This window comes from Suillus subaureus (assembly GCF_016647635.1).
Source record: "Suillus subaureus strain MN1 chromosome Unknown BJ212scaffold_19, whole genome shotgun sequence".
NCBI classification, from domain to species: Eukaryota; Fungi; Basidiomycota; class Agaricomycetes; order Boletales; family Suillaceae; genus Suillus; species Suillus subaureus.
The window spans coordinates 569,551-596,690 of record NW_024538575.1 but is presented as its reverse complement, the minus strand read 5'-3'; the positions used below and the strand labels follow the sequence as shown (position 1 = coordinate 596,690).

The following is a 27,140-nucleotide window of genomic DNA, read 5'->3' as shown; positions in this document are numbered from 1 at the left end:
TTCAAGTAGTGTTCAGGTAGTGGGCGCCCTCGATGAGCTGTGACACCCGATGCCGTGTCAAATTTCAAATTGAGGCGAAGGAAGTCACTTGGCTTGGTTTACACCAAGACGACAACGTTCAAGAACACCCTCAGCGTCAATAAACACGTGTTCAGGATGGTTGCGGCTGCAGGCGCTCAACCAGTGCTGTGTACTACCAGTCCTTATCTCTCTGTGCGCTCAGACTCTTCCTCATTCCACTGGCTTTGATTTTGGATCTAAATACCTATAGCTCTTACTTCCTCATGTCAAAAGCATCCAGCACTAGCGGCGCCGAGGACCAGGGCGCCCATACAGACGAGCAGCCTGGCCCAGAACAGGATACCACAGGACTCCAAGAGGATTCAGAGTAAGTGACTGATTCCTGGCATCTGTCACCAGTATAACAGCAAGATAGGGAGAAGGGAAATGGTGAACCTTCAGCAGCGGAGTTACCGTCAGGGATGTATGTGGTTCTGCCTTGATGCTTCTGTATAACACCTCACCAGAACTCTAGCTCGAACATTGGGCCTTCCCAGCCATCAGAACCTCATGAACAGGAAAGTGCTTCTAAAGTCGCACTGAACGGCGATTTAGTTTCGTAAGTCCCATTCAATGGCGATTTTTAACAAGCTCATGAATTGTCTCAGCGGGCCGCAGAAGGACCAGCCAACTCTAAACGAATTGTGAGCAAACAATAAGCCGAGCGATTGCAGCTGATGACACCCTATGCGCAGAGCGGATACCATGAAGAAAATATTGGAAGTTCTCCAGGACTCGACAATTTCATCCAAGAGTGGCAAGGACAATCGGTCTCGTTTCTGGGGAGTGTACAAAAGAGTCGCGGAGGAACACGACGGCGAGTTCCTCGAGCGATACACTGGCGATATGGACATCGTTTTGGTCTTCGTAGGTTTCGCGTGCCTATCTTTGACTCGTTTAAGACTGATGCTTGATCAGTCCGGTCTTTTCTCAGCTGTCAGCACGTCTTTTATAGTGGCGATGGAGTCCAATCTCAGTCCCGACCCCAGCGACACCACGAATGCCCTTCTGAAGCAACTCGTGTACATCGGACTCGGCAACTTCACTGGAGCGGGCTCCACGCCCGCAGATCCAGCATCTATGTGGTCGCCGACCACGCCGACCCTATGGATTCAAACGATCGCATACGCAAGCTTGGCCATGAGCTTGCTCGCTGCATTTGGGGCCGTACTAGGCAAACAGTGGCTCGGGTACTATAAGTCGAATAGATATGGTCGTGGCTCGCAGGAGGAACGAGGAAAGCGCAGGCAAGAGAAGTTCGACGGCCTCGTCACATGGTATTTCGATGCCGTCGTGCAGTCCTTTCCGGTCTTGCTTCAGATCTCCCTTCTTCTTTTTGGGATCGCCCTCGGCGCCAATATGTGGTACGAGCAGCGCAGCATCGCTTGGGTGATCATCGCCACAACGGTCTTCGGATTTCTGTTCTATTCGCTGACAGTGATGGCATGTTTGATATCTCCCGCCTGCCCATTCCAGACGCCGATGTCGACGGTGTTGCGCATGTTGGGCATGCACAGTAAGATCATTTGGTGAATTCTGGTGGTCGTTTCCAGTCTGAACGAGTATTGCAGGAGTTTTACTCCTGATCTTCGAACCAGCCTTCAGGCATTTCCAGCAGCTCAAGACATCAGCACACGGTGAGCTATAGTTTATCACGTGTGCACAGGCTTTGACCATTTCTTGTCAGCTGTGCTGCAACGAATGCTTGATACCCTCAGACCGAGATGGACCCGATTGTCTGAAGCATTGAGAGGTGACATTCTTATCTACTCTTACACAGGACACCCAGTGCTCATTTCACTTCCCAGGCGCTGTGCGTGCTACTGGCAAATTTGCACGACGCTCTCTTAAGCTGTTATCCGTCGCGCTTCACAATGGGCTGCGTTCTTTGGTTCCGCGCTCTTCGACAAATGATGTAGACTCAGAGGCACAACCGCTCGACCAGGCTCTGGATGTTTTGGCGATGAATAAATGTACCCTTTCCCTCCACCTCCCAGACATACTCACCAGCAATCTCGAAGCACCTAGTATCAAGTGGCTGCTGGAAACATCCACGGATCCTGAAGTATTCATCGCGGCGGCCAGCCTTGTTCCGCTGGTCGAATGGCCCCTGGATCTTGACGTCTCAGACATGCTGCATCAGTTGTCTGATATTTTCACAAGTTGCGTCGGCTTTGATGGGCAAATTGTACCATCGTTGGATGGGAAGGCCTCAGCTTGTATAATGGCTATGAGTCATCTATATTGTGGCCGCGTTCTTCATGCCTATCCAGACCGCGGTGAACTTCATGGCCGCGGGAGAACAGACTTCGGCATGTTTAATGAGATGACCTGGTGGAACATTGGTGACGCCAATGACACGGTGCTTACCACGACTATGAATCTTTTTCTTCCGGAAGATGAAAATGGTGGATTTATGTGGTATTCGTTAGATGATTGTCCCGACCATGTCACAGAGTGGCTGTCACATTGTCTTCCTTACCACTTTGTCACTGGGCGAGTAAATCAAGGTATAGAAGCATTCGCCATAAAGGTGATATCAAAACGCCTATCCTCTCCATCCTCTCCGTCGAATCAAATCATAGCCAATTGCACTCTTCTCGCTTGCGTCATGGTCGGGGTTCAGTTTGACAAGAAGAACATAATTCGGATTGATAAAAGGTGCTCCTGACTCATTTGCTGCTTCTTTTGCTATTTTTAACAAAGAGATCTTGTAGTGCTGCTCTGCCTCAAGTCACGCAATCCCTTTTAGCGCGGTTTCAAAGCGTTCTCTGGGCATGGGATGGAGGCGATCTCGAGAAAGACAGCACAGGAGTCACACGCCGAGCATATCATCTCCTCAACATCATCTGTCGCATACTTGAGCTTGCTCAAAGTCACTATAATCCTTCATTCGACACCATGCGAAATCTGGACGTGTGCAAGAAGATCTATTCACGAGCGAAGTCACCCGATCTCTCGGTTTCATTGTCAGCTCTACCAAATGCACTGCGCTTCACGCTCACTGCTTCCCAAGTATCTCGGGACCCTGCCAGCTTGTGGACTGACTCGTATTCAACAGGCGATTCCCACTCACCAGAAGATTTCGACTGGCTGGTGGAATACCTCGACTACATCTATTCCGACGACAAAGAAGCGGCATTTGACATCCTTTTGCTCATGAGTCTCATGGAAGTACGCTGCAGCCCTGCTAAACAACATCAGTTCTTCGAGAGCCTCATCGCCTGCATGGGCAGTAACATGCCTGTCCATTTGCGTTATGCCGCTCTTCGTGCTGCTCGCATTGTCCGAGAAGAAATTGTCTCGATTGACACCATCGATGTAAATGTACGGGACATGGTTTTGACCAAGTTATCCCCCGCTATCTTGACTACGGTTTGTCCGCGACCAGGCACAACACTCGCCGACGATCCTCACCACTTCTTCCATGATGACCGCGACAAATGCTATCTCGAACTGATCTTTCCCCTCGCAAGGAATTCCAATTGGCACCCCCATTTGTTTGGGGATCACCATATTGATCGGTGCATCAGCATGGTCGGAGAGTACTGCAGATCATACTCGAGGCATGCCTTTTACCTATCTGGTATCCTCTTCCGAATCGCACCTGAACAATTGTCGGTCCCATCGCTCGATGCTATCACAGAGCAGCAGTGGTGGGACATGATAAGCAGCGCGTGGTTCTGTGCTCAATTTGTAATTGGCGACATATACTGTTTCGAGTCCCTTCCCGTCCTTGTGGAAGGCACGAAGAGGTATATGGGGGTTGCTTCGGAAGATGGTCTCGAGCGGCTTGTTAGATGTGTGGATGTTGTTCTCGATATACTTGAGGGGAGAGATTCAGAACAGGGAGAGGGAGAGAGTGTCACCGTTACTGTGAAAGAGTTCAGGGCTGTAGCCAGCGATATGCTTGAGAAGTTGGTCAACAGTAAAGGAGTTATTAGTTCCTAATTATCACATTGTTTGCATGTTGTACTAGAAATCAGAGGAAGGGATGCAGTGCGGAAGGGGATAGGTATCATAACAAAAGGGTGTTGTTGCCCTAGACCTTGCGGATGAAATGACAGCTTCGTTTCACGTTTCGTATTACTTTCGGTACCTTTGATTTCAAACCTTCAGTAACTACGATCTTGCTCGCTGGGCTTCTTGGGTGCTTCCTTGCTTATTGTCGTCACTGTTTTATTTGTATTTCTCTCCTACGGTAACTTGGCCAATTGATCATGAATCTGAATCTTTGAGTGGTGACAGGGTCGACTGAGTACTGCGCTTTTTGCGGGAGTCCGATGGTCATGGCGTACTAGGAACTTGCCAACATGAAGATTGCTCGGTAAGATAGAATGCGTCCTCTATGAACTTATAAAATGCCTGAAGTACGAGCAAAATCGACTGCTGACCATCGCAGCTGGTATCGAGGGATGCGTGATCGGACTCATTTGAATTTTGCGTCTGCACTGGCAGGAGTGCAGAAGTGCTCGACGTTTGGAAGCCTGCCAGTGTAGACGGGAGAGACATATGCCGCTTATCATGATGTGTCAATGGTGCGGAAACGGAGGATATAGTATGAGATTGGGTAGGGCCAGCATGGACTTGACCCAAATGTAAGGATGACGGATGTCCAGACGCCGGGGGTTTCAAAGTCACGGTGCTAGGAGCAAGATTGTGCGTTCCATAGAGCTCAAGTCCACAACTGCATCCGGCAAGACCCGGCGATGCACCTGCGAAAGAATCTTAAGGTATGAGTGTGTACTACTCTTGTGTGGCATGACAGCGACGAAAATTTGAGAACCAAACGCGCCGTAATTAGCGATCTATACTCAGATATTTTGTATGTAGCCTCGATGAACCCGAGTTTTTCGGCTGGAGACACAGGGCCTGCCGAATACATCTATTTTTCGGCGGACACTTCGAGCTCAACTGCTGACGGTATTACGCTTCTCCTATCTCGCATTCTCAAGACTCGCAAGTCGAATGCAGTATTGATCAAATCTGCATAATTGAACATATCATCAATGCGCAAAACGGAAATCGAGTCTTCTGTTCCCAACATCCTTGGTCGTAGTCAGATAGTATACATGTTCTTGTCATTTAACAAGTATTTAGCGCCAGAACCCTAGCTCTTTAGAAAGTCCACGATGAACTCACTTCTGTCGTCATCGCATCCCAAATCTTGGCTCGTTGTCGGTTGCGCCAGATGTAATATGCCTTCGAAGCTGGGTACAAAATAAAGATGTTGACGATGCAGATGATAATGAGGATCATGTTGCCGCGTTGGTCTGCGCGCGGGGATGAGTGTGACGATCATGTTGCCTGGGAAAGAAAAATAAGAGTGACATACATCTGGGAGCCTCGCTAGCTACGTAGATCTGTGCGGATATGATTCCGCTGGCTTGCACGAACCTAGTGGAAGGTGAGTATGTCTCCAGTTTGAAAATGGAGAATTCCACACATGTTGTATAACGACGCGTTGACTGTTCGACTTGCCACTGCCCCGGCGTTACGAGAGCACCACGCCACCTGCAACAATAGATGAATATTTCACTCGAGGATCGTTCTAAGTAGTACCTGGATTGCATGGGTATAACTGGTAACACGAGGACGTCAAGAATGGTCTTCAAGAATATTAGTGCGAACTTACGGATATGACAACAGACCAGTCACCACAGCCTGAACAGTTGAGTAAGCCGCGTATGATACGCTACGTAAAACGCGCTACTCACAAAAAATATCCAAGGATTAGGACTGCTGGGCAATGCATAGAGTGCAACAAGGAAAGGTAACGTCCAAACGTCCTCAATCATCGACACAATAGAACGCTCGTTGACGAGCTCTGAGACAAGCGTGATCAAAAACATGGTGACAATTCCGACAGCCTGATAGGGTATCGTAAGGAGATTGGTATCAAATGTATTGAATCTGGGTTCCTAGTATTGAGTGTGTCAAACGAAGGGATACTTGTGGTACCCACCCGATGTCCGTAAGTAGTAAAGTGAGATATGTCGAAGGGGGAGTGTTCGGGATGCCAAACATGAGGCCGCTACATTTCATGAATGCCTAGCTCTTACAAAGATCAGGGGAACGGCGTACAGGATGTAAATTGGCCAAAGGTCATAATCACACACTGCTGTCCACAGACGACGCAATGTAAGGCCCTCGCGGTTGTGCATGTCACCCTGAGGGGGTGAGTTAGTTACAGAATCTAACGAAACTGAGACACAATTACTTACCTTAGTGGGATCGTCCCGAAGTACCCGGTTGACGATAATGATTTCTTCTCTTTCCGTGAACCAACCGTTTGGCCGGAACCATGTTTTGGTCTGCGTGGGCGATGGAGGCATGTTGAAAAAACTGGAAAATCCTATAAGCAGAGTGATGAGTCCCCTGTGGGAGGGTCGAGTTCGTGCGTCTTATGCCATTGGAAAGAAATGGACGCACTCAATCATGAACAGCCACCTTCGATCAAGTCAGGTTTTTGTGAATTGAGCATCAAACTTCTACTCACCGCCATCCAGCAGCGCCAGCCACACCATCCATGTGAAGCGTGCCATAGGCTAAAAAACTAGCAACGATGCCAACGAAGTTCAAAGACATCCAGAACAGAGCAAGACGCATGGGTAGCTCCGTCTTCGTGTAAAAGTCTGTCCGAAACGTCAGTAGTATAAGATGAGGTGGAATGTAACTGACGTACAAGATAGATATAATATCAGGTCAGGGATATAGCTGTGGAATGTAAAAAAAGTGTACTCGAGCGCGGGCAGGAGTTGGACTTACCCGCCTTGCAAGGCGCTGAATTCACTAGTTAGTGAGAATAAGCTTTGGGACAGTAATTACATGATATTACCCAAGAAGCGCCTGGCAGATCAGGAACGAGGTCCTACCGGTCAGCCAGAATTGTGACAGAGACACGAAACCTGTGAGCTATCGATGAGAACTGTTTTGATAAAGTTGTTCTGTTGCATACTCCAGAGGCAGATTTGCGTTGGTATCCAGCGGTCGGGGCCAACCTTCAATACGATCATAAGCCACATGAAACAATATACAGTAAATACACGTACTCGCTTCGAGACAAGTTGTGAAGGTAGCTCTGCGCATAAGAATGCCAACAAGAACACGGTATTTCCGAGGTTGAAGTCTGGATGACTAGAAGTCAGAATGTTATTCAAATGGCAATCGAAGGAACTTGCCGTCTGTAGTCAATCCAAGATCCTGCAAAAAACTGTCCGAGTTTGCCTGGCTGATATTGCTCCTGTCCAAGTTCAAGGCAGAAAATCCTATAGTTGCCATAAGCATAATCTTCCAATCCAACTTGCGGACCAGGGCCTTCCTCCCATGTAATATGAGCAACCTCACTTTAAATCACGATAAGTATAAAAACTGACCCTTTCCTCCCTGTACGTCCAACGAGCGGTTGGATCGAATCTGTGGAGATTCTCGTATTCCTTCTTGGGCCAATAGTGTGGCGCAAGGTCAGGATCATCAAAAACAGAACGTCTGGTCGCAATTGCATCAGGGTCAGGGGCGACCCTCTGCCTTCGACGAAAGATGGCCGTTGTCCACGACGACTGTTCCTCCACCTCATCCACTAGGTCATCAGTGGGTAAAGAAGAACTTCTTTTATCTATTGAAGACAGTAAAGAGACAGGCAGACTAAAGTCGTCCGTCGCCGGGATCTGCTGCTCTGGGGTAGCACTCACAGAAGTCGTCATCGAAAGGACCGAGTGTGGAGGAAGAAAGATTCCCGTATAAAAGCACTTAAATAGGACAAGCACGGCCGCCCCACCATCTATCCCCACTGGCATGTAACGCGGAATTGTGTGGGTGATATCACATTCCTGATCAATGGCGTAACGTCCCGTTCTAACAATAGGCAGAACTATGCGATTGACCTGCAAATTTTGTTATTTGTCATAACATTTGGACGGAAATGCAGCGCGAAACTAACGACTGGATCCTGAAGTGTTCGCCCAAGTTAGTACTCGCAGAAACAGCATGTTCATCCTAATGTACTTAATGATCGGCTTGTCGGCTATACAGTTTATGGATTGGCGATTTGAGCATATTATACGCCCCACGTCCCAAAATGGCCGTCAAAAACCAGGGACACACCAACAGGGATGTGACTAAAGATGTTATCATGCATATGGTGCGCTCCAGAAGATGGCGGAGGTGGGGAAAAACAACTTTGTGGAAGCCAGACATCATGCATCACGGGGCAGCGTATGATGAATTGCGATATCTGGCGCAAGTTCTTTTATCTCACGTGATTACACAGCATGATGTTCATATCGGGTGACGTTTCATGACTGTTCGAATACAGCACACTTTTTCATAGTGTATACGTTTCAGTAGTTTTCCTTGATTTGATTTGATAACATGACTCATTTGCATGGCAGGACCAATATTTTCACTGCGCCTGCTAGACGAATAATTCTCTCTCATATATACATACAAGCCGTCACCTCCGGTCGTTGCTTTCTGAGTCCATCCATTACAAAAGCAAGGGCTTGTACACGATATTGGCACAATCTTTTCCCCCGTTCGTTGACACAAATAAACAGACTGTATCTCGTCGATTCTTCACGCGTGACAGCGCAGTATACAGTCGACCAAACGCAAAAGGATCAGTTCTGGGATCCGGAACTGTTTTTGACAGAGTCAGTTCTTGGCATCCATTGAACGTAGTTGCATAAGCAAGTCTCAAGGAAAATTGCTTGTGATTCACCATGCAGCCCGGGCGATAGGGATTGAATGTAAAAGTCGTCCGTGGAATGCAGTGGCTTTCGAAGTTGTTTAGTAGCTGGACTTCAACGAATCGACGACGGAGGGTTATTATGTGTATTCTCTACCACGTCAAAAATAAGTGTAAATCATTGAAATGAACGACCCACATTCACCGGTATCTCAGGATTCTTCGCCTGTGGGCCTCGCATGTACTTATCAGAGAGTTCTTCGGAAGTACTGGCGAGCTGCCGCTGGATTTGAGAAAACCTCTCTGCTAAGACCTTGGTTCCTTTAACTGGATAACGAGGAAACGGATTGTCCAGAAGTACATCGTTTTTTTTGTTGCTTTCGTGAAGGCGTTTCAAATGATTCTTCTGCACTACTGACAGCTGTTTTTTGGGACCATTGACTGGGGTAAGCAGTCTCCCCATATCAACGGTGCTAATTTGTTGTTCTAGAACCGAGAACGTTAGAATGATGCGCGAGAACGAGAAGGCAAAGACATAATCGGAAGCGGAGGAGGCGTCCGCCTTGACCCCGATTTCGATTTCAAGTGCCACATGCAACGGACTCAGAATCGTGCGTGAAGGGTCGATCGATCAGCAACAGGTGAGAATATCGTGCATATTTGAACGTCCTATTTTCCTATATAGGCAAGTTAAGGATGATCGACTGACCCTCGGAACAGCTGGGACACTCACAACGTGTAAGTCACTGTTATCCCAAACCCTTGAGACTTACCGCAATATTCCCTGCATAAGAACAGATATTCAAATTAGGGGTGTGCACTCCATGGGGCTCAAGTCCACAACTGCGTTCGGTAAGACTCAACGCAACTGCGAAAAAAATGTTAATATATAAGTATATAGTACTCCCGTGTGGCATGACAGCGACACAAATTTGAGAGCTAAACACACCATTCTTTCATAATGGGAATATACGCAAAACAAGGCAGCAATAGGCTAAATATTGTGACAACCATTTCTTGAGAAGCGGAAACGGTAGGTAAAGTAATCAGTTGAACTGATACAAGATCACCATCGATACAGAGGTTGCAGTCGAACGATATTGTTAATGCAACTTGGTCTGTTTGTGAGTCACACAATCTCTATGGGATATATCAGAAACGAAGAATATATTCAGATATCATCATCCTTTCGCCAGGACCCTGGAAATCATGAATGATTACTCATGTGATGCGGCAGATATACCTACGAATTCGCGGCACCACAATTATCGGCATCGTTTCGACGACGAAATAGTGGTAGTCTATCCAAGAAACGACGCTTGGATGAGGATGAGGGAGGTATCGGGCTAGGAAGGACTTCAGGAGACTCCTCTGGTTGGTCCGAGTCCTTTGGATGATAATTAGGCGTCTGAAACGTAAACTACACAGCCCACATATTGGCACTTACTTCAGGAGTATTGTTAATCTCGTTGCTGGGCCAATTCTCAGTAAACGCTGAGGGAACATTCAGATCGGATGGAACCTATCACAGTCAAATCAGAGATATCGCGCTATGGTACGATATACGTACTCCATTCTGGAGCGCCAACGGGGGAAGGAAGCCAGCGACCTGCAGCTGGTTATGAGTATTGAAAGCATAAGCAATATGTTTCCCTACCTCCTGTATCAAAAGTTCGTTAAGGACCTGAAATAATTGCCCGCATCAGCTACTTCGAACATTAAGCGCACAGTGCAAGCGGTTCTTACATCTTCATCTGAGGGTGCCAGCGGCAATTCCAGAGCTGGTTCACAGCTACCCGTGATACCAGCTTCTGGTTTAGTGTATGGCTCTATATCCCACAAATACACCTTGGTATCTTTCCCGCCACATGCGACGCGCTTACGGTCAGGGGAGAATGTGACGCAATAGAGTTCGTCGGCATGCTCGAAGGGCGGGCTGACTGCTTCATAAGTGCGCACGCTCCACAGGCGAACAGTACAATCAGAGGATGCGCTCGCAATGAAGCGCCCATCAAAAGATATTGCGATGGCGTGAACCGTGTTGGTGTGTCCCTGAAGGAGAGCGACTTGGGCTCCGGTCCCTGACGACCAAACCCGGATCGTTCCATCTCGAGAACCTGAGAACATTTGTTCTCCGTTTCTCGACCAACAGACACTCGTCACCGCATTAAGAGGACCTCCAACATCCAGGGTAAATCTCCCCAAGCCACTTCCTTCAGGCAATCGTATTACGTTTGTCTCTTTGGGGTGGGTTGGAGTAGGCCGTCCTCGCGGTGGGACAGCAGTTCGCCGTGGTTGGTCTTCGGTATTTCTCATTCGTCTTGATCTTCTGAACCTTGGTCGTTCCATCGTGATTGTTGGGGTCTCTTGGAAGCCAACTGGTAATCGACCGCCCGTCTATAAGACAGTCATCCGACCAGCACGGGCTGCATATTCGATACCTAGTTTGGCGTACCCCTCCCACGTTCCCAACATGCACAGTACGCATTGTGGGTGTAGATACGCACTGCATGTTTGCACAGCCTACACGTGTTGAGCATCGCGCATCGTGGCTACCTTGCATCCTATGGACAAGGTCACTTGTGTTAGTGTCTTTGGACCGCTTTCGGAACGAAGTAAGCGGTGAATTTGCTATAACTTGCTGCAAAATTTGGCTTCCCGGGAAGAACCGTCGGATCACGTGGGGACAACATTTCTTCAGAAAAGTTGATTCACAGCATCATCATTCTTCTGACATCTGACACTTTTCCTGCATATATAGTCGTGTTTACAACTGCTACTCCGACTTCTCCATCGCCAGGCATGATAAATGAGGTGGAAACGGATCTTTGCACCCGATTCAAGAAGGCTTTACTCATGGGCATGCTTTGTCCTTTCTGAACGTCCTCCCTTGGCACTTGCCAATCATTTCAAGATGGTCTGTTGATTGCGACTTTGTGCTGATTGTGCACCATAACTATCTAGGTATTAAAGCCCTTGTAGAGGATTCTTTGACTGCATCGATACTTTCAATTCGTCGTTAGGCGCAACATCTTAATTAATCATGTTCCAACCACCTTCGAAGAAGACGAAGACCATTTAGTGTGCACAAACCGGTTTCGAGATTCTGGCGGTGGAAACAGAGGAAGACGGAATCCTGCGCAGCCCAAGGTAGTGGCGAGGCATAGGGAAAGATTCAGCGTACATCTGACTTGAGTTCTCCTGCACGAAAATGGCGCACAAACACCACGAACGTCTCCATAGAGAAGTGAGAACTTTTTCGATCCTGTCATCCCCCAGTGAGCATAGTATCGAGACACTGTTTGTTTTCTCACCTTATAATAGATGGCATGCAGCATGCATTACACAAACGCCATCACTGCAGTGTTCGCTGCTAAGGTTGCCGTCCGCGGATTTTACGTCGACGAATCGGCGTACACTCATCTCAACTACGTGGAACAATCTTGACAGAGATTCGGATGATACAGGAGGGATAGGTCGTGATTGTTGTCGACTTGTTTGACGAAGAAGAGAAGTCTAATCTACTCTTCTCTTGGTACAGATTTGAAACTGAAGTGGTTTGCTAACCCTTATGTTTGTATTGCTCCCGGACCTCGGGTACTCCCACGGAGGATCTTCGTTGTAGGAATGGTTTCGAGCTATGTCGGTGTTGTTTCGCGTTTTGAACGTGAAACACGCCACTGTCGCAGGTTCTTCTTCTCGATCTCCGACAAAGGTGTGGGATCGCGTTGCAGGCAGCTGTATCTTCTTCGTCCCATACCTCTTCGTGCCTTCCGATCCAATACCACGACTACTAGACAGTTTCCTGGTTCTTCCATCTCGGAACACCTCATGGATGTCTAGTTATTTCCCCGTCGCTTCCATCTGTTGTGTTCCTGGAGTTGCCTCGTCTGGTGAAACCATCGGTTAGCGGGGACTGATCTCTCCGAATCATATCTGGTCAAACGGCTCCGACTGCCGCACAGTAGCACGGGAAGCGGGAGTAATATTCAGATACCAGATGACGTGGTATTGTCCAAGATGCGTCTGGTGGAAAATGAAGAAGGGGAAGCAGAAGCAGAAGCAAATCTTATCTTCCCCTGGGTCTTCCCCGTGTAGGCATCGTTGTGCCTCCCTCTTGCATTCATTCTAGCTGGTGAACATACATTTGTCATTCACTAATATTGAAACCTTGGTTGCAGGATTCGTGGTTTACCTCAGGGTATGAAGGGCGAGCCTACAATATGATATCAATCCATTTACACCCGGTACTAATGTCTTAACTTCTCAACTTCTCATAGCCATTCAATTAAATCTGATTGTTTTTGCATCGTAGAGTCCACATCAGGTGAGCTGATTCTGATATCAGGATAATCAAATCTTACCCTCGTATCTTTATCTCTGTAGTTTTTCACGTTTATGCAGTGTGCGAGCCTATACCCCAGAAGTGTCCCGTGTCTTATCCTGTTCGCGTTTGGGCGATAGATCTCTGATAACTTCCGTATTATGGGAGTCTGATAGCTGGTGAGTCCTCACATTCAATAAGGGTGTGTTTCATTGACTTGATTCCTTCACTATAGTCCACAGTTGCCTCCATGTTCGTAGTTAGGTATGTATTAATTAAACATCGAAAAGTCACACGCGGGATGAACTTAAGAGCTCAGCCCTTATCAATTATTCAATGCGCAAACCAACTATTACACTAAATATGACGCGTCGTTTCTGCTCGACACTTCATGTCGACGAACTCTTTCTGAGAAGGAAACATCGTTCTATAACATAGTGCTTCATTTGTTTTACTGAATGGATCGTTCAACACTTTCCCCATAGGCCTCCTAGGTGGAGGTATCGCGCCAAAAGCAGCAATACAACAGCACACATAATGATGCCACCTGGACCAGATCAGCGCACACAGAGGGACTGCACATTTGACAAACCTGCCTGCATAGTAACCGGCTTCAAAAAACCCTCCTGACGCAGAGCTGATAGCACCTGATATTGGAGGACCTGAGATAGCCCCAAAGGCAGCAAGGGACATGAACATTCCCACTCGACGACCCGCATCTTCAATCTTTCCCATTGCTACGGCGGCTACAGCGAAAAGAGATACGTATCCTCCTGTGGAGAATCTGGATAGGGTGAGTTGGCAGCTAGTTATGAACAAGTATCGCGCATACCCATAGATAGAGGATATGACAATGAGCTGTATTTCATTTTTAGCAAATGGCCAGGCAAATGTCATAATTCCCGCTACAGCAGTGAAAGCTGCCATGGTGTTGAGTGCACCTGTCAAAATTTAACTTGTGTTCCATTAGTCTATAGTGTTGAGGCATACCAACTTTGTCTCCTAATAGGCCGGCCGACACACGTCCAAACGTAGATGATGCATTGGCGATCGCGAGAATATCGAATGAAAATTTCTTAGGGATGCCAATTGCGACGGCGCTCACCGACATATATGTGAGTGCTGTCGAAACCAAGTCAGAACATCAGGAAGCCATAGTGATAATCGTTACGAGCACACCTGTATAAAGTCCTAGAAATGCCATTATCCCCGAAATGCAAAAGATAGAATATGCTGCGTTGCGGAACACTTTAAGATTAAATAATCCCCCACGAACATTGACGGGAGGAAGCCGTCGCTTTAGAAACTTGAGAAAAATGTGTCAGTGAATCAGGCATTCGCAAGTACTGACGGCATGCTATGTTGCCCATCCCCAATGTAGCTATCAGAATAAATCCAAATACACGGACAGTCCATTCAAATCTGAAATTGTATAAGTGAACATGAATTGTCTATGATCGTCGAACGAACCCGATTAATGGAATCAAACTTTGTGCTACTACAGGGAACACGGTGCTTCTGCATGAAGCCCCGATAGCTGTGAGCGACAAAGCAAGGCCACGTTTCTTGTAGAACCAATGCGAGACGGCAACAAGTGCGGGGCCAACTATAATACCGCAACACACTCCAATACTGAGACCCTGTATGAGAAAGAAATGCAGGTATTGTGTGCATTCCGCGATTAGGAAGGTGCACACAACAAAAACGCAGCTAGCGGCAAAGCACGGTATCTTGAAGTATCCTAGGTCAAACAGTCGTCCCGTCACAAGCGCTGGAAGGTACACGAGTGCGTACTAGCAAGACACATGAGCTACGTATGTTTACTGGAATGAGAAATAGATATACCTGCACAGAACCAATCCATGCTCTGAAGAATACAGATTGTAGACAAGTCAGTTACAATGTGGCATAGAACAAACACAGCACCTTACATGACCGAAGGAGAAGTGTGACGTAGTAAATTTTCCTCGTAATACGCTTGGAAGACCTGCAAGTTGTGTGAGATCTGGGAATACATCAAGGTGGCAAACATCACTGACACCCCATGAATTGGATAAACCAAACCTGGTGGAACCTCTTAAGCTTAACTGTGGGGAAGAAGCTGAGAAAGCTCACGTAGAAAACAACATCAAATTAGCACTGTAATCCGTCGGCATCAATGACTATTTCAAAGATTGAATATGTAGCACTCACGCAACAACTACCAGCCACGCAGTCAATCCTCCATCTGGTGCTTCACCAGGATGTATTACAAGCTTCTCAGAAGCAGGCTCATTCTGTATTTCCTGGTTGTCTGGAGGGGCTGCCCCTGTCTTACGCACATCATAAGACAAGGATTCGGATGCGAACTCGGTGCCCTTCGAAGCGTCTGCACTTAGGGACTTCTCGGACATAGCGTACCCTGCCAATACAGAGAAAAGCGCAGAATCAACAAAGAGTAAAGGGGGGACGGAGCAACTGCTGGTATCAATGGTATGTTCAACTTATCCTGCTGACATTGCTTCCCAAAGTTAATTTCAAAAGTCCGCTGAGGGCCAGTACCACCCATACTGGTCGAGACCAAAGCTGTAACGATCTAAAAGATCATGATATTATGACAGTGCACAAAGTACAAATATGCGGACCAAAAATAGCGTTGACCGCAATGGGAGTCGGGACTACTTATCAGACCAATGGGCATTTGAAGTCGTGTACCTAAGACTGCGGAACCAAGAATGATTTGGATCCTGTAAATGAAACTGCTTCATACTCGGGCTGTTAATGATCACGGTAGTGGTGGTCAGTGGGTAGAAAGTCTGGGACCCCGGGTTTTCGGGTATTTCCATTGTAAAACCCTCCAGGTGTTGAAATCGGCAAGACCTAATCAGTGGTACTCCTGGTTTTCAACTGGATCTGAGATATAACTTACTTTTTAACACTTGGGAACATGAATTTCTTGATATTCGAGCCGCACCGATATTGAGCAGATGAGTTGTACGTTCTCGCCGGTGCACGCCAGTATCGTCTCAACGTCTATGCATGTAATAAATTCAAGGCACGATACGGACTTAAGGTTAATCAGGTAGGTGTAACCTTTGAAATGAGGACGTGCATTATATATTGTTCCTTGAACGATGAGCAACGACGGTCAGAGATGTTCAGAGTTTCATCCTAGTATGAGTAGCAAGTCCCTTTCGCATTCTTTCGTGTCATCTGACAGCCGTCGTGCTGACTTCCAGCTGCAAATCGCTCCGATAAGAATATGTTTACAGAACATTCGAGAACACTTAGCTCGGACCGGAAGATGGCCTTAATGATGTCTTCCGGTTTGGTCCTTAACACGTCTGTGACAAATTCCGCGGATAGCAAACACGATGCCGGACGATTACACGCATACTTGAGACATGAACACAGGAACAAATCAATTGGGAGTGCTGCAAGCGGGCAATAAATCTCCGGTAAAGATGTATCCTTTGCACCAACAGGAATGTGTCTGGAAAGTTCGGAGGAAGTTGAAAATAAATATGTAGCGAAGCATGTTTATTAAGAGCTGAATCAACCCAAGCTGGTCCGCCCAGCAATGACTGTTAATGCTGCAGTCATAATGATGAGGGAGATGGCATTGGCAGCGGCATAGACGAGGGCTGTGCATGGACGCAAGGCTTGCGGCTCTAAATAGAGATATTCGCACACATTCCATGTACACAGACCCAAACATGGGGGACAAGTTTACAATTCTTTGTACATGAGAATCACATCGCTGGGCACGAGTACCAAAAGAAACAATTTGGAGTAGCAGGCGGCTGAGTCAGCCCACACTTGATTTGTTTGACAACAGCTTCTGATCCAAACAACGCCTCGGACTCATTTGAAATTTCCTTCTCAGTCGTTTCTTGTCCAAGTACACGCTGAGAGGACAAGTTTGCTTATGCCTTCCCCGTTCAAACTAGGCAAGGACGAACTTTGCTTTGAATTAGGTACGGCAGGCAAGGGAGTCTTATTCAAAGCATGCAGGCTGGTTTGAAATCCGCTGAAACCTCGATCGTGAGCAAGAGGCTGGCATGCTAACTTAATAATGTCAGCCTTCCAGGTATAAAACCTTCACCCGAGGGTTGAAACGCTAGTGTTCATCTTTCTTGCTCACTCCCATCGTCCGCATATCCGCATATCCAGACGATTTTACTTGCATCTATCTATCAATATGTCTTCCGACAACTGTAACGCTCGACTATCTTTGTGCTCCCCTTCCTGCTCTTCCGCGATCTCCACGCTCACCTTCGTCCTTGATGTCATCAAGGCTGTGGCCTTGGTCTTCTTCTATGTTGTTGTTATCATGGCTGGACTGGCCTTCGATGTCTACCGCTGTCAGCTCGACCCTTCGACGGTCCAGTATCCTGTTCTATCTATCCATTCACAGAGGCCCCAGGAAGCGGAGAAAGTAGTCTGCCCCTCGAATGCTGCTTCTTCATCGTCCACATGTACTTCAGCTTCATCAGGCTTCCCTTCGTCCTCATCGTCCCCGGCCATTCTGGAATCATCTCTGTACAACCCTCGTCTGGTACCTGAGCCTCGGCTTCGCTGGAGCATTAGCTGTTCCGATATTAGCCCGCAGTTGCACAAGGCTCCGATAGGCCCTGGTCACCACGTCCACGCTCTGTTCTCCGATGCGTGGGCCGAGAACACCGTTCTCCTGAAGCAGCTCCTACGTGTGCAGGATGCTCTCGATGCCGCAAATACCGATATCGATAAGCTCATGCTGGAGAACTTAACCATGAGCACCCAGATGGACCGTTTTACGCGCGATCTGGAGATCGAACAGATTCGTCGCGATGAGGCTGAATCGATGTCCCGGGATGCCACGGCCAAGATGAGCTCCCAAAGGTCTACCCTCTCCTTATTGCAATCTGCCAACACTGCACTCCGCTTCGAGATCGCAAACCTTAAGGCCGAGCGCGACGAAGTCGTAGCCGAGAAAAAGTCATCTGACTTGCAGCAAGAACACGATGATGAAGTACAGGCGCTGCAAGGAGCGCTCGTTCGGACGAAGAGGGAGCTCGAAGGAGCCAAGAGAGAGCTCAGGAAGTCGAAGAGAGCAGCTGCAGGTGGGACGTTTTCTCTATGTTCTTCGCTATCTTCTGATCCTCGCGAACAGGAATCCCTGAATTGAAAATAATATCTCCTGACGGGAAAGTTATCCCCCACATTATTACCTCGAGCAGTACGTCGCCCCTTCCGCCCCAACTATCCTTGCTGATGCTCCCCTAGGCACTGACTCCTTGAGCGAAGATCGAAATATCGCGATGAGGGAACGCCTTACGCTCGCGTACACAGAGGTTGTCGCTCTTAGGGACCAGTGCGAAGCTTTGCGTCATCATGCAGACGAAAATGCAGAGTTGCAGGAGGATGTCAAGCAGCTTCTCGCACAGCGCTCGGGTCTCTGGGATCAAGTTGAAGCGGCCAACAGTGCCTGCCGCAAGCTAGAGGAGGAGAACAAGAAATACTTCCGCCAGTTTGTGGAGATCAGAGCTGAGCTAACCAAGGTAGAGAAGAGAACTGGTCAGTCGTTTGCTTCTTTGCTGTTGTTGGCGCTAAAACTCTGTTCGTCAAGGAATCGCAATTTCAGTCGAAGAAGAGGAGGAAGAGCCCGAAGTAGCAGCCCGAGCTGTTATCGAAGTTCCACCGGCTGATCAAGGTTGTCGTTCGGCATTTGATGACGACTCTGACGACGAGCCCATTACTTCCTCGGTTTCATGTTATTCGATGGCATCCACAGATGACTTTGACAGTGAGATTTTGTTGACTTAAGGCGTTTTTAGTGGCTAATTGAAGTTTTGATAGTATCCCTGCCCTCTGAGGTTGATACACCTCATACATCAGTCCCGTCCTCCCCATGTTCTTCACTCTCCGCACCCCCTTCTCCCTCTTTCACGATGCCTTCTTGGGTTCCCTGTTTTGACTCGGAATGCGCGGATTTTGCATTCAACATCGTTCCGGGCTCACCCCTCGCGGATGCGATTTCCGCGTATGCCAGTATCCGCCAGTCTATTGTTGTCAGTCATCGTCCGTTTGTTACCCGTCGTAGTCTCGGTATTCCCATCGTTCGTCCTTCTTGGCCTTCCGCTAGCTCCGTTGTTTCCCCTTTCAACGAAGCATCCCCCAAGCGGAAGTTGGCTCTGGATCCGGACGATGCGACGCCCAAGACTCGTCGGAAGCACGAAGAATGTTGATGTATCAAGTTTGCAGTGCGTCTCGTATGCAGAGTTCTTTCTTTCCCCGATATTTTCTCTCCCAAATATTTTATTTTCCCTTCTTCCTTTCTTTCCTGTCTTTCTACGTTCTATCATTCCTACCATTCCTTTCATTTTGCAGTGAGTTGCAGGTTTGTGTTTTAGTTAACAGGCTGTTCCTTTGGTTTGCGGTGGTCCTGGTTCCGATTGCATCGTTCGGCTGGGATGCTTTCCCTCAGGGATCCTGATGAGGTGAAGTACTTTCTTGGGTTCCATTGCTGCTTATATCTGTCTTCCACGTTTGCCCTTTAAAGTGGCACGGGAAACTCTATAGGCGGTTATGTTTCTCTTGGACTTGCGGATCTCTCGGACTGGACTCCTCTAGTGGTAGTATTTAGGCAGATCCTGTACTCGGCTTCCTCGGTGCTGTATACATTGAAATTGTCATGAATTATAATTCAGCCCCGCGACATATGAGCCGGGCGAGCCTGCGATACCAGACCTTGAGAATGACCAGTTAAGTTGCAAACGGTTCACATTCAAGCGATCCGCACTAGCGCAGATTGGTTATCAGTTATGTATTTACGCCAGCGCATTGATGGGAATCCGACAACCGATATCATCGCATAACAGTAGACAACATGCGGCAGTCACGAGGCGCGGGTGACGCCACAATGATCTCCGTCTCCATAATGTAATATTCATTCAACCACAGTCAAGCTGGTCCAGCCTATCCACTGATAGTAAACGATAATGAACTGTGTCCAAAGGCAAGCGCTCTCGTGCATATGGACAATGGCATTTGTCACGTGATGAAACGCGGACGCGTTTGTTTGTTTGTGTTATGTGTGGATGGTTGAAATTTAAAATGGCCATTTCTGGAATAGTTCAAGTAGTCCTCTCATCTTCCGTTCGCTCTTCGTTTTACATTTCATCCACCTAGCTACTGCACGCCCAGATAGAGTACCTTCTGCGTCAATTAGATAGCTAATGTCTTCCAACTTACCAGTAAGTCTCGTACTTTATCGATTTTTGGTTGTCATCGTCGATGGGCTTGTCGCTGATCGATGTTATGTTCCAGACTCGCCGTGTAACGCGGGTTACCCGTACAGCGGTCCAGAAGGACAGCGAGAATGCCAATGCCCGCCCGTCTCGTATTATCTCCCGTGTGAAACCCCCATCCACGTCTGCCGTTCCTGCTCCCACCGCCACACTCCAATCCAGGGCCTTAGGCGCTACTGCGGCTTCTCGTGCAAAAGTCGGGGCCAACGATGAGAACAAGGTCGATCTTGCTCTACAGGGCAAGCGTAAGCGCGAGGCGCTTGGCGAAGTTACCACTAAGAACATCAACAAGAATAAGGCCGCTGCCACAGCTGCTAAGGACGGAAAAGGCAAAGGCAAAGAAGTAGCCCCACCGACCAAGGAAACGTTTGATGGCGTAGTGATTAAGGCGAAGCCCACCATCCCCTTGAGACAGATCGCCGTCCCCACTCGTCGCACTACACGGTCTGCGATTGCTCCAGAGTTAAAACCGTTAAAAGATGTCAAGGAAGAACCCTTGGCCAATGATGAAGACGCGATGGCTGTGGATGATCACCCGCCGGCTCCTGAACCCTCGCGGCGCGTTTCAACCCGCAGGTCGGGGGCGAACACCCAGCAGGTGATCACCCAGGAGGTACAACGTATTCAGACTACTCGACGAACTTCTTCGCATCTCGTCATAAAGGCTGAGACACAGGAGGAAGTTCAAGACCATCGTGTGTTTAAGAAGAGGCGAACGTCTTCTGATGCTCCCGAGACCGACATAGACGAGCAAGCGCAACACGAGGCAGAAGTGGCGGCTGTTCTTGATGTCGATGTGGCACCAGAAGCTGACCCCGATGGTGACGAGTGGGACGACCTCGATGCCGAGGATTCCGATGATCCATTGATGGTCAGCGAATATGTTGTCGAGATCTTCAAGTACATGAAGCTGACCGAGGTATGAGTCTCTGAATATTTTTATCGCCCTATTGTAATCAATGAGCCACCTTCAGCTTGTGACCCTTCCCAATCCTGACTATATGGCGTCGCAAAAAGAGCTGGCCTGGTCGATGCGTGGAATCCTTCTCGATTGGCTGGTGCAAGTACATGCACGATTCCGATTGCTTCCTGAGACTCTGTTCCTCTGCGTGAACATCATCGATAGGTTCTTGTCGGCACGCGTCGTCTCCCTTGCAAAACTTCAGCTCGTGGGCATTACGTGTCTCTTCGTTGCTTCCAAGGTCGAAGAGATTGTCGCACCGTCCGTCTCGCACTTCCTTCACTGTGCGGATTCATCCTACACCGAATCCGAGATCCTTCTCGCAGAGCGGTACGTCCTGAAGACGATCGACTGGAATTTGAGCTATCCGAATCCAATGCACTTCCTACGCCGTATAAGCAAAGCGGATGATTACGATGTCAAATCGAGGACGATGGGGAAATATTTATTGGAAGTGGGTACACTGGAGTGGCGGTTGCTGGCTACGCCACCTTCCCTGGTTGCCGCTGCGGCGACCTGGTTGGGACGCCTCATTCTCGGCAATGACAAATGGGTAAGTGGTATGTGTGCCACATTTCGATCTTGCTGACAACATCTCCGAATCTAGACTCCTAATCATGCCCATTACTCATCGTATGCAGAAAGCTCCATAATTCCGACTGCCAACCTGATGCTTAACTATATTCTTAAACCAATCCGTCATGAATCATTTTACAAGAAATACGCTGGCAAGCGCTTCATGAAGGTGCGTCTTAATGAGTTGTGCATGCACAGTAGGTAACCTAGCCATCATGCAGGTGAGCATACTCGTACGAGAGTGGGCTCTAGAGCGGTGGGAAGAGGGCGAGCAGGTGTCTCTTTTAGCGGAGTTACCAGCCATTCGTGCAAGGAATCGAGCAGAAAGGGAGCGGCTAGCAGCAGCAGGTTTGGACGGTGACGAGGATGAAAAATCATAAGGCCAGCGACGCGCATGGCCTCTACCCCCTTCGTTCAATTTCCATCATCACGGCTATCACTCACCCAAAACGCATATCCATTTTACGGACACCCACACTATCTATCCCCCGCCTGCATCATATCCATCACGAGCATCATGATCATTGTTAATTTTGTGCAACACAACCATCACACCATTCCACAACGCCAAATTCGTTTTTTCTCTTTGATTTTGTTCTTTATGAATTGATCCTATGATTATCGAATACGTTTTTCCCTCCACACCCGCCTGTTTATGCGCCACATCTATGCCTCCTGCTCTGCGCTCGATTTGTCGCTGTCACGCTGCTGTCTCAGTGCTCTACGCATCTCGCTCGCTGTCTGCCGTACTCGATTTGTCGATTCGTGCAAATGCACCAGTACCCGTCCGGATACCCCCTTCATCGTTGCTTGCTCTGTTTTTGCTTGCATCACGCTGTTTTACTGGTCACTGCTCTGTTCATTTCGCGCTACCCGTACATATCCTCTTCAGCTACACCCGCATATCACCATTATCATGTTATCCGCTTTGTTCACCACAGTCACTAGGACTTCTTTTCCTTATACCGTCGTCTTATCCGACGCGTTCTTGATAACTTGTTAATCCCCGGAGTGGTGAGATACGTTCTGTATAATTTGTAGGGAAAAAAATAAGAAGAGTCATTGTCATAGTGCTGATGTGAGGACTTGGAAGCTATGGCAGATTTATAACTCTCAGGAAGCCTATGTGCGAATAAAGTTGCATGACAGCCATGTCCAGGGCCTGCATAAAAAATCGCTCAAACCTCTTTGGTAGAGGTCAAAAAAAACTCTCTGGCGGGGAGTCGAACCCCGCTCTCCCGCGTCCATCCTATGATGACAGGCGGGTGTACTATCCGATATACTACCAGAGACCTGTCACGGAGGTAATAACGCCAAATTTAAATAATAACATCATTTCGACGTTGACTTCCACTTTCACTTGCTCACTTCACTACATATTTGCCATGTGGTCGACGAGCCAAACCATGGAAACCTTGTCGGCTGGCATGCGCAAACCCTGACCATCATTTGGTGACCATCTGACTCTTCGCACCTCAAAGTTCCGTTACAGATGCACAACAGTTTCATGCAACAACACTTGGTGAAATTTGCTCAATGGGCCGCCGAGGAAGGGGTAGTTGCACTCTATCCCGATGCCCATCTACTATATCCGGTCCATGAAGTAGTACTATCTTTTGATCTGGTGCCTTACAAGTGACCTGGACTCGCAAATCTCATAACGTGCGCTTTGCGATAACCGTGACAGGTTAGTCCAACGTTCCTGGTTTCTGGTTCATTGCTACTACCAACTAACAGTGGTATTAGTGTCCTAAGAATGGCTTCTTTGACGTACACCCTCCGTCATTGAATTGGGCGGGTTTCCATGACGTCTCGGGCACATGGAATACTCACGACAGGAGATGCGCCTGTGAGCAAGGTATTTATCGATCGTAACGCTTCCTGTGGGTTCACCGCCTCATCCGATGATAACCAATTGACTGAAGGATGTTTTCTCGGGCCTTGTGGGAGTATGTCACTCCTGTGTCTTGCCGATGTCCTCACGTCGCGCAGCCCCATATTGACAACACTGCGTGATTAACAAACAGCCTTCACGCCGTTTTGCCTCTCGACTGAAGGTGAAGCACCCGATGTCAACGTATCTCCGCATCTGTTGGAACTCGCAGCCATGGTAGCAATCGATGGATAGGTTAAGTGACATGAGGACTTCCTGTGGTGTATGTGTCTTGCCGGCGTTTCCACGATGCGCTACGCGTGTTCACATGATGAACGGTACTAGTAGCTAATGTCATTTTCGTCCCATGCGTCCTCTCAAAGAGACGCTGTCATTTGTTATAAAGGCTAGACAATCTGGACATTACGTTTTGTTTTTCCTCGTCTCGATATACTGTTCCCCAGCAATGCTGGGCTGGTTATCCCTCGCGCTTGTCTTGGCGACTAATGTCGCTGCGTTACCCTCTCCACAATCTCCACAATTCAAAGAGCCAAGCGATGCTCCGTCCCAGTGCCAGGCACGTGCCTGGGTGAGAGCACCTGACATGGTTCCCGGCGAAGTTATCGCAGGAGATGTCAAGATTAAACTCAGCGGGCCATGCTCTGACGCAGAGAGCTATACGCTAGGCTTGCGCTATAAAGAAAAGGTATTCTGGAAGTTGAGGTGAGTTGTTTTCTCTATCTCGTATCCTCCATTAGACATCCCGACAGACGGGAAGATGCGCCGATTCCGAAAATACCCAAATTGCCGGTCTCGAACAGTGATTTGTTCCGAGTCCGACCTTCTCAGAACTCCAGGAATCCAGACTACAACGAAGCAGAATGGAAGGCGTACGAGAACTCAGTTCAGAATAAGGACCTGTGGTCTATACATGAGGAAGAACGGATTGCCTTTGAAATCAAGAGCCCTCTGATCACAGGTATGAATTGAGATTTTGAGTAGACTCAGAGTTTAATGTCGAGAACAGATCCATTGTCGACAAACTTCACGACCCGATTCGGAGTTCTGGTACCAAATACAAACTACCCTCCAGGATTAGACTGTCGTGGAGGTTTCATGGCTCACGGGGGAGCGACTGATGTAAGAACAACCTTTATTGATTTCGTCTTGTATTCAATGACGTTGTAGATGATATCCAGTGAATCGATTTATGAGTACTTTGTCGAAATCGGATTTAGCAATGGCACCATTTCAGAGATACCGGCGGGAATGACGGCCTTCACCCCGTTCTACCTCTTGACGGAAAGCAGCCCACCTAGTGTTAACGTATCTCTATCTCTGGCACCCGCACGGCGCTCCGGTTCTAACATGAAGCCATCAGTAGACAGGTTGCGGAGCAACTACACGATTGAATTATCTGTTCCTGAAGGAGCTCACGTTTATCAAAGTATGTTTATGTTTCAGTGAAATGGAAACCTTAACCTAGTTATCTGATTGCATGCTTTCCAGACTCGTCCGTGAATCTCACGGCCATTGTTCATCGGATAGGATACACGAATCGGACAGACACTCCCGTAGAGCTGTGTGCGTTCTCGGCGAGTGGCATTGAATGGCATTCTCAGGAGCTCCAGAACCGATCATGGTCATTTCCACCGTCCATCAAGGCGCTGGTCCCCTCCGTTGCTCCTGTGCGGTACTCACAATTCTCTCAAATCGTAATCCCCAATCCAGTCCCATGCAGAGAGATCAAATTTGCGGCAACTCCTGCTCCCTTGACTCACGAAAGCCACATTCTTTCCACGTCCTCCGAACCGCTTTCATTATCCCTCTACGTGAATCGTGATGCTGTTTCTGATTTTTCAACGTACTATCAGAAACTGGGACATAGTGTAAAGCTGAATCTCTATGTCGCACCTGATCCATCAGAGCCATGGGATAATGAATTCGAGAAAATCCAATGGGAGAAACAGATTGCGCATGCAGGTGGGGAAGAATTTGACTGGGTGCCCTGGATGCCGCCAACACAGCCTCGTCGCCGATTCCTTTCCGGCAACGCCAATATACTATCAGTCATTCCAATGCAGGAGCAGGGACCTGCGCGATCAACGCCAATCCACTACCTGTCCGACAAAGCTCGCCAACCAGTATTTGTCGATTCGTCGGACATCGCTGACCTTCGTCTGATGTTGCCTGAGGAACGCGATCTCATTGCCCCACTTACGCAACCATCTATCAAGGTTTTTGCCAAGGGAGAAGAACTTCCACGCAGATATTTCACTGGCGGTGATATGCGGTACCCAATATACGTTGGAGATACCTGGGTTAAGAAAGTATTGCCTATTACTGCTGAGGGTCAGCGCGAGAGAGATGCTGTGGACCACTTGCTCGTTGTGCAGTCATGACGATCATCAATTGATGTGATGATGCCAGATGGTAGTCGTAGTAATTCGTGATTTTAATTCAACACTACGTAGTAGTGCTACATGGAGATCCTTCAATGATTCTGCTCTCGATTCTCAGCTGGTAGTCCATCCTGGCGCTAAGTCCTGATTAGGATAAGCAACTTCATAGAAAGACGTTCTGAACCGACTCTAAGCTGAGCTGAGCCTGGCGCTGTCTTTAGGAATCCCACAGCAGGTAGCTCAATTTAGACGCAGGGCAGGACTGTTAATATAAGACCTCACCAACGATCCAATGATCCACATCCAAAGACGTGGCGGTGTCTATGTAGATCGTAGTGGCGCAGGCCCATGCTGACTTGCTTACTCGGAGGGCAACATCACCAAAATTACACAACTCAGTCATGGGTATACATGGCAATGTCGGAGCTACCGTATCTGCCATATAACGACAAGAGCCGGGACTCAGTCAGATGGAATAACAACTGTATTGGCTAGATATCGTAAGAGCCAGGACTAAGTATAGTGAGTATCTAAATAAGTGTAATGAGCGTGCAAACATACCTCAGTCGGGTGGAATAACGACTAAGGGAAGAGGTATTAAGAAGCATGTATATTCTTTATGTCTTAACACTCCCCCTCAGCTAGCGTCGTCGGTACGCGCACACAGTCCCAAACGGTCCCTCAGTTTCAAGTGAGTATCAGCAGGTAGGGTCTCGTGAAGATATCTGACATATTTTCTGCTGACTTCACGTAGCGCGGACAAACGTGGCCATCGCGCACAGCTTCGTGGATCCAATTATAAGACAATCGGATGTGTTTTGTACGGTGCGTACCTTCATCTGGTTTGGTATTGCCGATGGATTGCCCATATAGAGCGCTGTGAGTTCATCATTTACAAGCAAGTTCGCACACCCAAAGGACCTTACGGCCACCAAATTAGATGAGGGGATCTTGAAGAGGGTGACGAGAACGAGGATGATGACGACTGAG

At 48.1% G+C, this 27,140-nt stretch overlaps 9 protein-coding genes and 1 non-coding gene across 10 annotated transcripts; 5 read left to right on the top strand and 5 right to left on the bottom strand.

The window, feature by feature from the left end:
- Positions 1-765: 765 nt before the first annotated feature.
- On the top strand, positions 766-1,593 carry BJ212DRAFT_1273427 (uncharacterized protein; the record flags this gene model as incomplete). The annotated part of the gene is made up of 2 exons (XM_041331085.1): positions 766-927; positions 979-1,593. The coding sequence occupies 2 exons, from the start codon at positions 766-768 to the stop codon at positions 1,591-1,593; spliced, it is 777 nt and encodes a 258-aa protein (XP_041192339.1).
- Positions 1,594-1,979: 386 nt separating this feature from the next.
- On the top strand, positions 1,980-4,357 carry BJ212DRAFT_1588140 (uncharacterized protein). The gene is made up of 2 exons (XM_041342423.1): positions 1,980-2,721; positions 2,778-4,357. The coding sequence occupies exons 1-2, from the start codon at positions 2,024-2,026 to the stop codon at positions 4,009-4,011; spliced, it is 1,932 nt and encodes a 643-aa protein (XP_041192338.1). The 5' UTR covers positions 1,980-2,023; the 3' UTR covers positions 4,012-4,357.
- Positions 4,358-5,066: 709 nt separating this feature from the next.
- On the bottom strand, positions 5,067-7,763 carry BJ212DRAFT_1273386 (allantoate permease; the record flags this gene model as incomplete). The annotated part of the gene is made up of 18 exons (XM_041331081.1): positions 5,067-5,137; positions 5,199-5,333; positions 5,396-5,457; positions 5,507-5,574; positions 5,623-5,641; positions 5,696-5,724; positions 5,778-5,973; positions 6,026-6,094; positions 6,145-6,230; positions 6,285-6,438; positions 6,493-6,510; positions 6,560-6,695; positions 6,746-6,777; positions 6,899-6,968; positions 7,019-7,061; positions 7,113-7,189; positions 7,275-7,377; positions 7,437-7,763. The coding sequence occupies 18 exons, from the start codon at positions 7,761-7,763 to the stop codon at positions 5,067-5,069; spliced, it is 1,695 nt and encodes a 564-aa protein (XP_041192337.1).
- A 669-nt stretch (positions 7,764-8,432) lies between these two features.
- BJ212DRAFT_262321 (uncharacterized protein) lies at positions 8,433-9,541 on the bottom strand. The gene is made up of 3 exons (XM_041342777.1): positions 9,480-9,541; positions 8,952-9,423; positions 8,433-8,899 (listed from the first exon to the last, which is right to left on the bottom strand). The coding sequence occupies exons 2-3, from the start codon at positions 9,207-9,209 to the stop codon at positions 8,546-8,548; spliced, it is 612 nt and encodes a 203-aa protein (XP_041192336.1). The 5' UTR covers positions 9,210-9,423; positions 9,480-9,541; the 3' UTR covers positions 8,433-8,545.
- A 285-nt stretch (positions 9,542-9,826) lies between these two features.
- On the bottom strand, positions 9,827-11,474 carry BJ212DRAFT_262240 (WD40-repeat-containing domain protein). Its single transcript, XM_041342776.1, has 5 exons — positions 11,254-11,474; positions 10,493-11,187; positions 10,317-10,430; positions 10,194-10,268; positions 9,827-10,133 (listed from the first exon to the last, which is right to left on the bottom strand). The coding sequence occupies exons 2-5, from the start codon at positions 11,093-11,095 to the stop codon at positions 9,990-9,992; spliced, it is 936 nt and encodes a 311-aa protein (XP_041192335.1). The 5' UTR covers positions 11,096-11,187; positions 11,254-11,474; the 3' UTR covers positions 9,827-9,989.
- A 2,033-nt stretch (positions 11,475-13,507) lies between these two features.
- On the bottom strand, positions 13,508-15,463 carry BJ212DRAFT_1507772 (major facilitator superfamily domain-containing protein; the record flags this gene model as incomplete). The annotated part of the gene is made up of 11 exons (XM_041341627.1): positions 13,508-13,617; positions 13,667-13,854; positions 13,903-14,011; positions 14,061-14,192; positions 14,250-14,376; positions 14,429-14,492; positions 14,541-14,863; positions 14,916-14,937; positions 15,002-15,057; positions 15,110-15,134; positions 15,264-15,463. The coding sequence occupies 11 exons, from the start codon at positions 15,461-15,463 to the stop codon at positions 13,538-13,540; spliced, it is 1,326 nt and encodes a 441-aa protein (XP_041192334.1). The 3' UTR covers positions 13,508-13,537.
- A 1,419-nt stretch (positions 15,464-16,882) lies between these two features.
- BJ212DRAFT_262185 (uncharacterized protein) lies at positions 16,883-19,445 on the top strand. Its single transcript, XM_041342775.1, has 5 exons — positions 16,883-18,151; positions 18,202-18,267; positions 18,315-18,605; positions 18,658-18,834; positions 18,888-19,445. The coding sequence occupies exons 1-5, from the start codon at positions 17,251-17,253 to the stop codon at positions 19,274-19,276; spliced, it is 1,824 nt and encodes a 607-aa protein (XP_041192333.1). The 5' UTR covers positions 16,883-17,250; the 3' UTR covers positions 19,277-19,445.
- Positions 19,446-20,348: 903 nt separating this feature from the next.
- On the top strand, positions 20,349-22,255 carry BJ212DRAFT_1273631 (cyclin-like protein; the record flags this gene model as incomplete). Its single annotated transcript, XM_041331104.1, has 4 exons — positions 20,349-21,257; positions 21,313-21,852; positions 21,907-22,044; positions 22,097-22,255. The coding sequence occupies 4 exons, from the start codon at positions 20,349-20,351 to the stop codon at positions 22,253-22,255; spliced, it is 1,746 nt and encodes a 581-aa protein (XP_041192332.1).
- Positions 22,256-23,083: 828 nt separating this feature from the next.
- BJ212DRAFT_t74 lies at positions 23,084-23,167 on the bottom strand. The gene has a single exon. It is a non-coding gene; the product is annotated as a tRNA-Asp (tRNA).
- Positions 23,168-24,214: 1,047 nt separating this feature from the next.
- On the top strand, positions 24,215-26,150 carry BJ212DRAFT_1300357 (uncharacterized protein; the record flags this gene model as incomplete). Its single annotated transcript, XM_041332977.1, has 5 exons — positions 24,215-24,471; positions 24,507-24,727; positions 24,776-24,888; positions 24,937-25,195; positions 25,258-26,150. 5 exons carry the CDS (start codon positions 24,215-24,217, stop codon positions 26,148-26,150), a joined length of 1,743 nt encoding a protein of 580 aa, XP_041192331.1.
- Between the last annotated feature and the right edge of the window lie 990 nt (positions 26,151-27,140).

Bases quoted from the DNA above. Each gene is read 5' to 3' on its own strand.
- BJ212DRAFT_1588140 (XM_041342423.1), top strand. From the start codon at position 2,024: ATGAATAAATGTACCCTTTCCCTCCACCTCCCAGACATACTCACCAGC. The intron at 2,722-2,777 runs GTGCTCCTGACT...GAGATCTTGTAG, and splicing joins ATAATTCGGATTGATAAAAG to TGCTGCTCTGCCTCAAGTCA.
- BJ212DRAFT_262321 (XM_041342777.1), bottom strand. From the start codon at position 9,209: ATGGGGAGACTGCTTACCCCAGTCAATGGTCCCAAAAAACAGCTGTCA. The intron at 8,900-8,951 runs GTGAATGTGGGT...TTGACGTGGTAG, and splicing joins CGAAGAATCCTGAGATACCG to AGAATACACATAATAACCCT.
- BJ212DRAFT_262240 (XM_041342776.1), bottom strand. From the start codon at position 11,095: ATGGAACGACCAAGGTTCAGAAGATCAAGACGAATGAGAAATACCGAA. The intron at 10,431-10,492 runs GTAAGAACCGCT...CAATTATTTCAG, and splicing joins TGGCACCCTCAGATGAAGAT to GTCCTTAACGAACTTTTGAT. The intron at 10,134-10,193 runs GTAAGTGCCAAT...TATCATCCAAAG, and splicing joins AGATTAACAATACTCCTGAA to GACTCGGACCAACCAGAGGA.
- BJ212DRAFT_262185 (XM_041342775.1), top strand. From the start codon at position 17,251: ATGTCTTCCGACAACTGTAACGCTCGACTATCTTTGTGCTCCCCTTCC. The intron at 18,152-18,201 runs GTGGGACGTTTT...CCTCGCGAACAG, and splicing joins GTCGAAGAGAGCAGCTGCAG to GAATCCCTGAATTGAAAATA. The intron at 18,606-18,657 runs GTCAGTCGTTTG...CTGTTCGTCAAG, and splicing joins CAAGGTAGAGAAGAGAACTG to GAATCGCAATTTCAGTCGAA.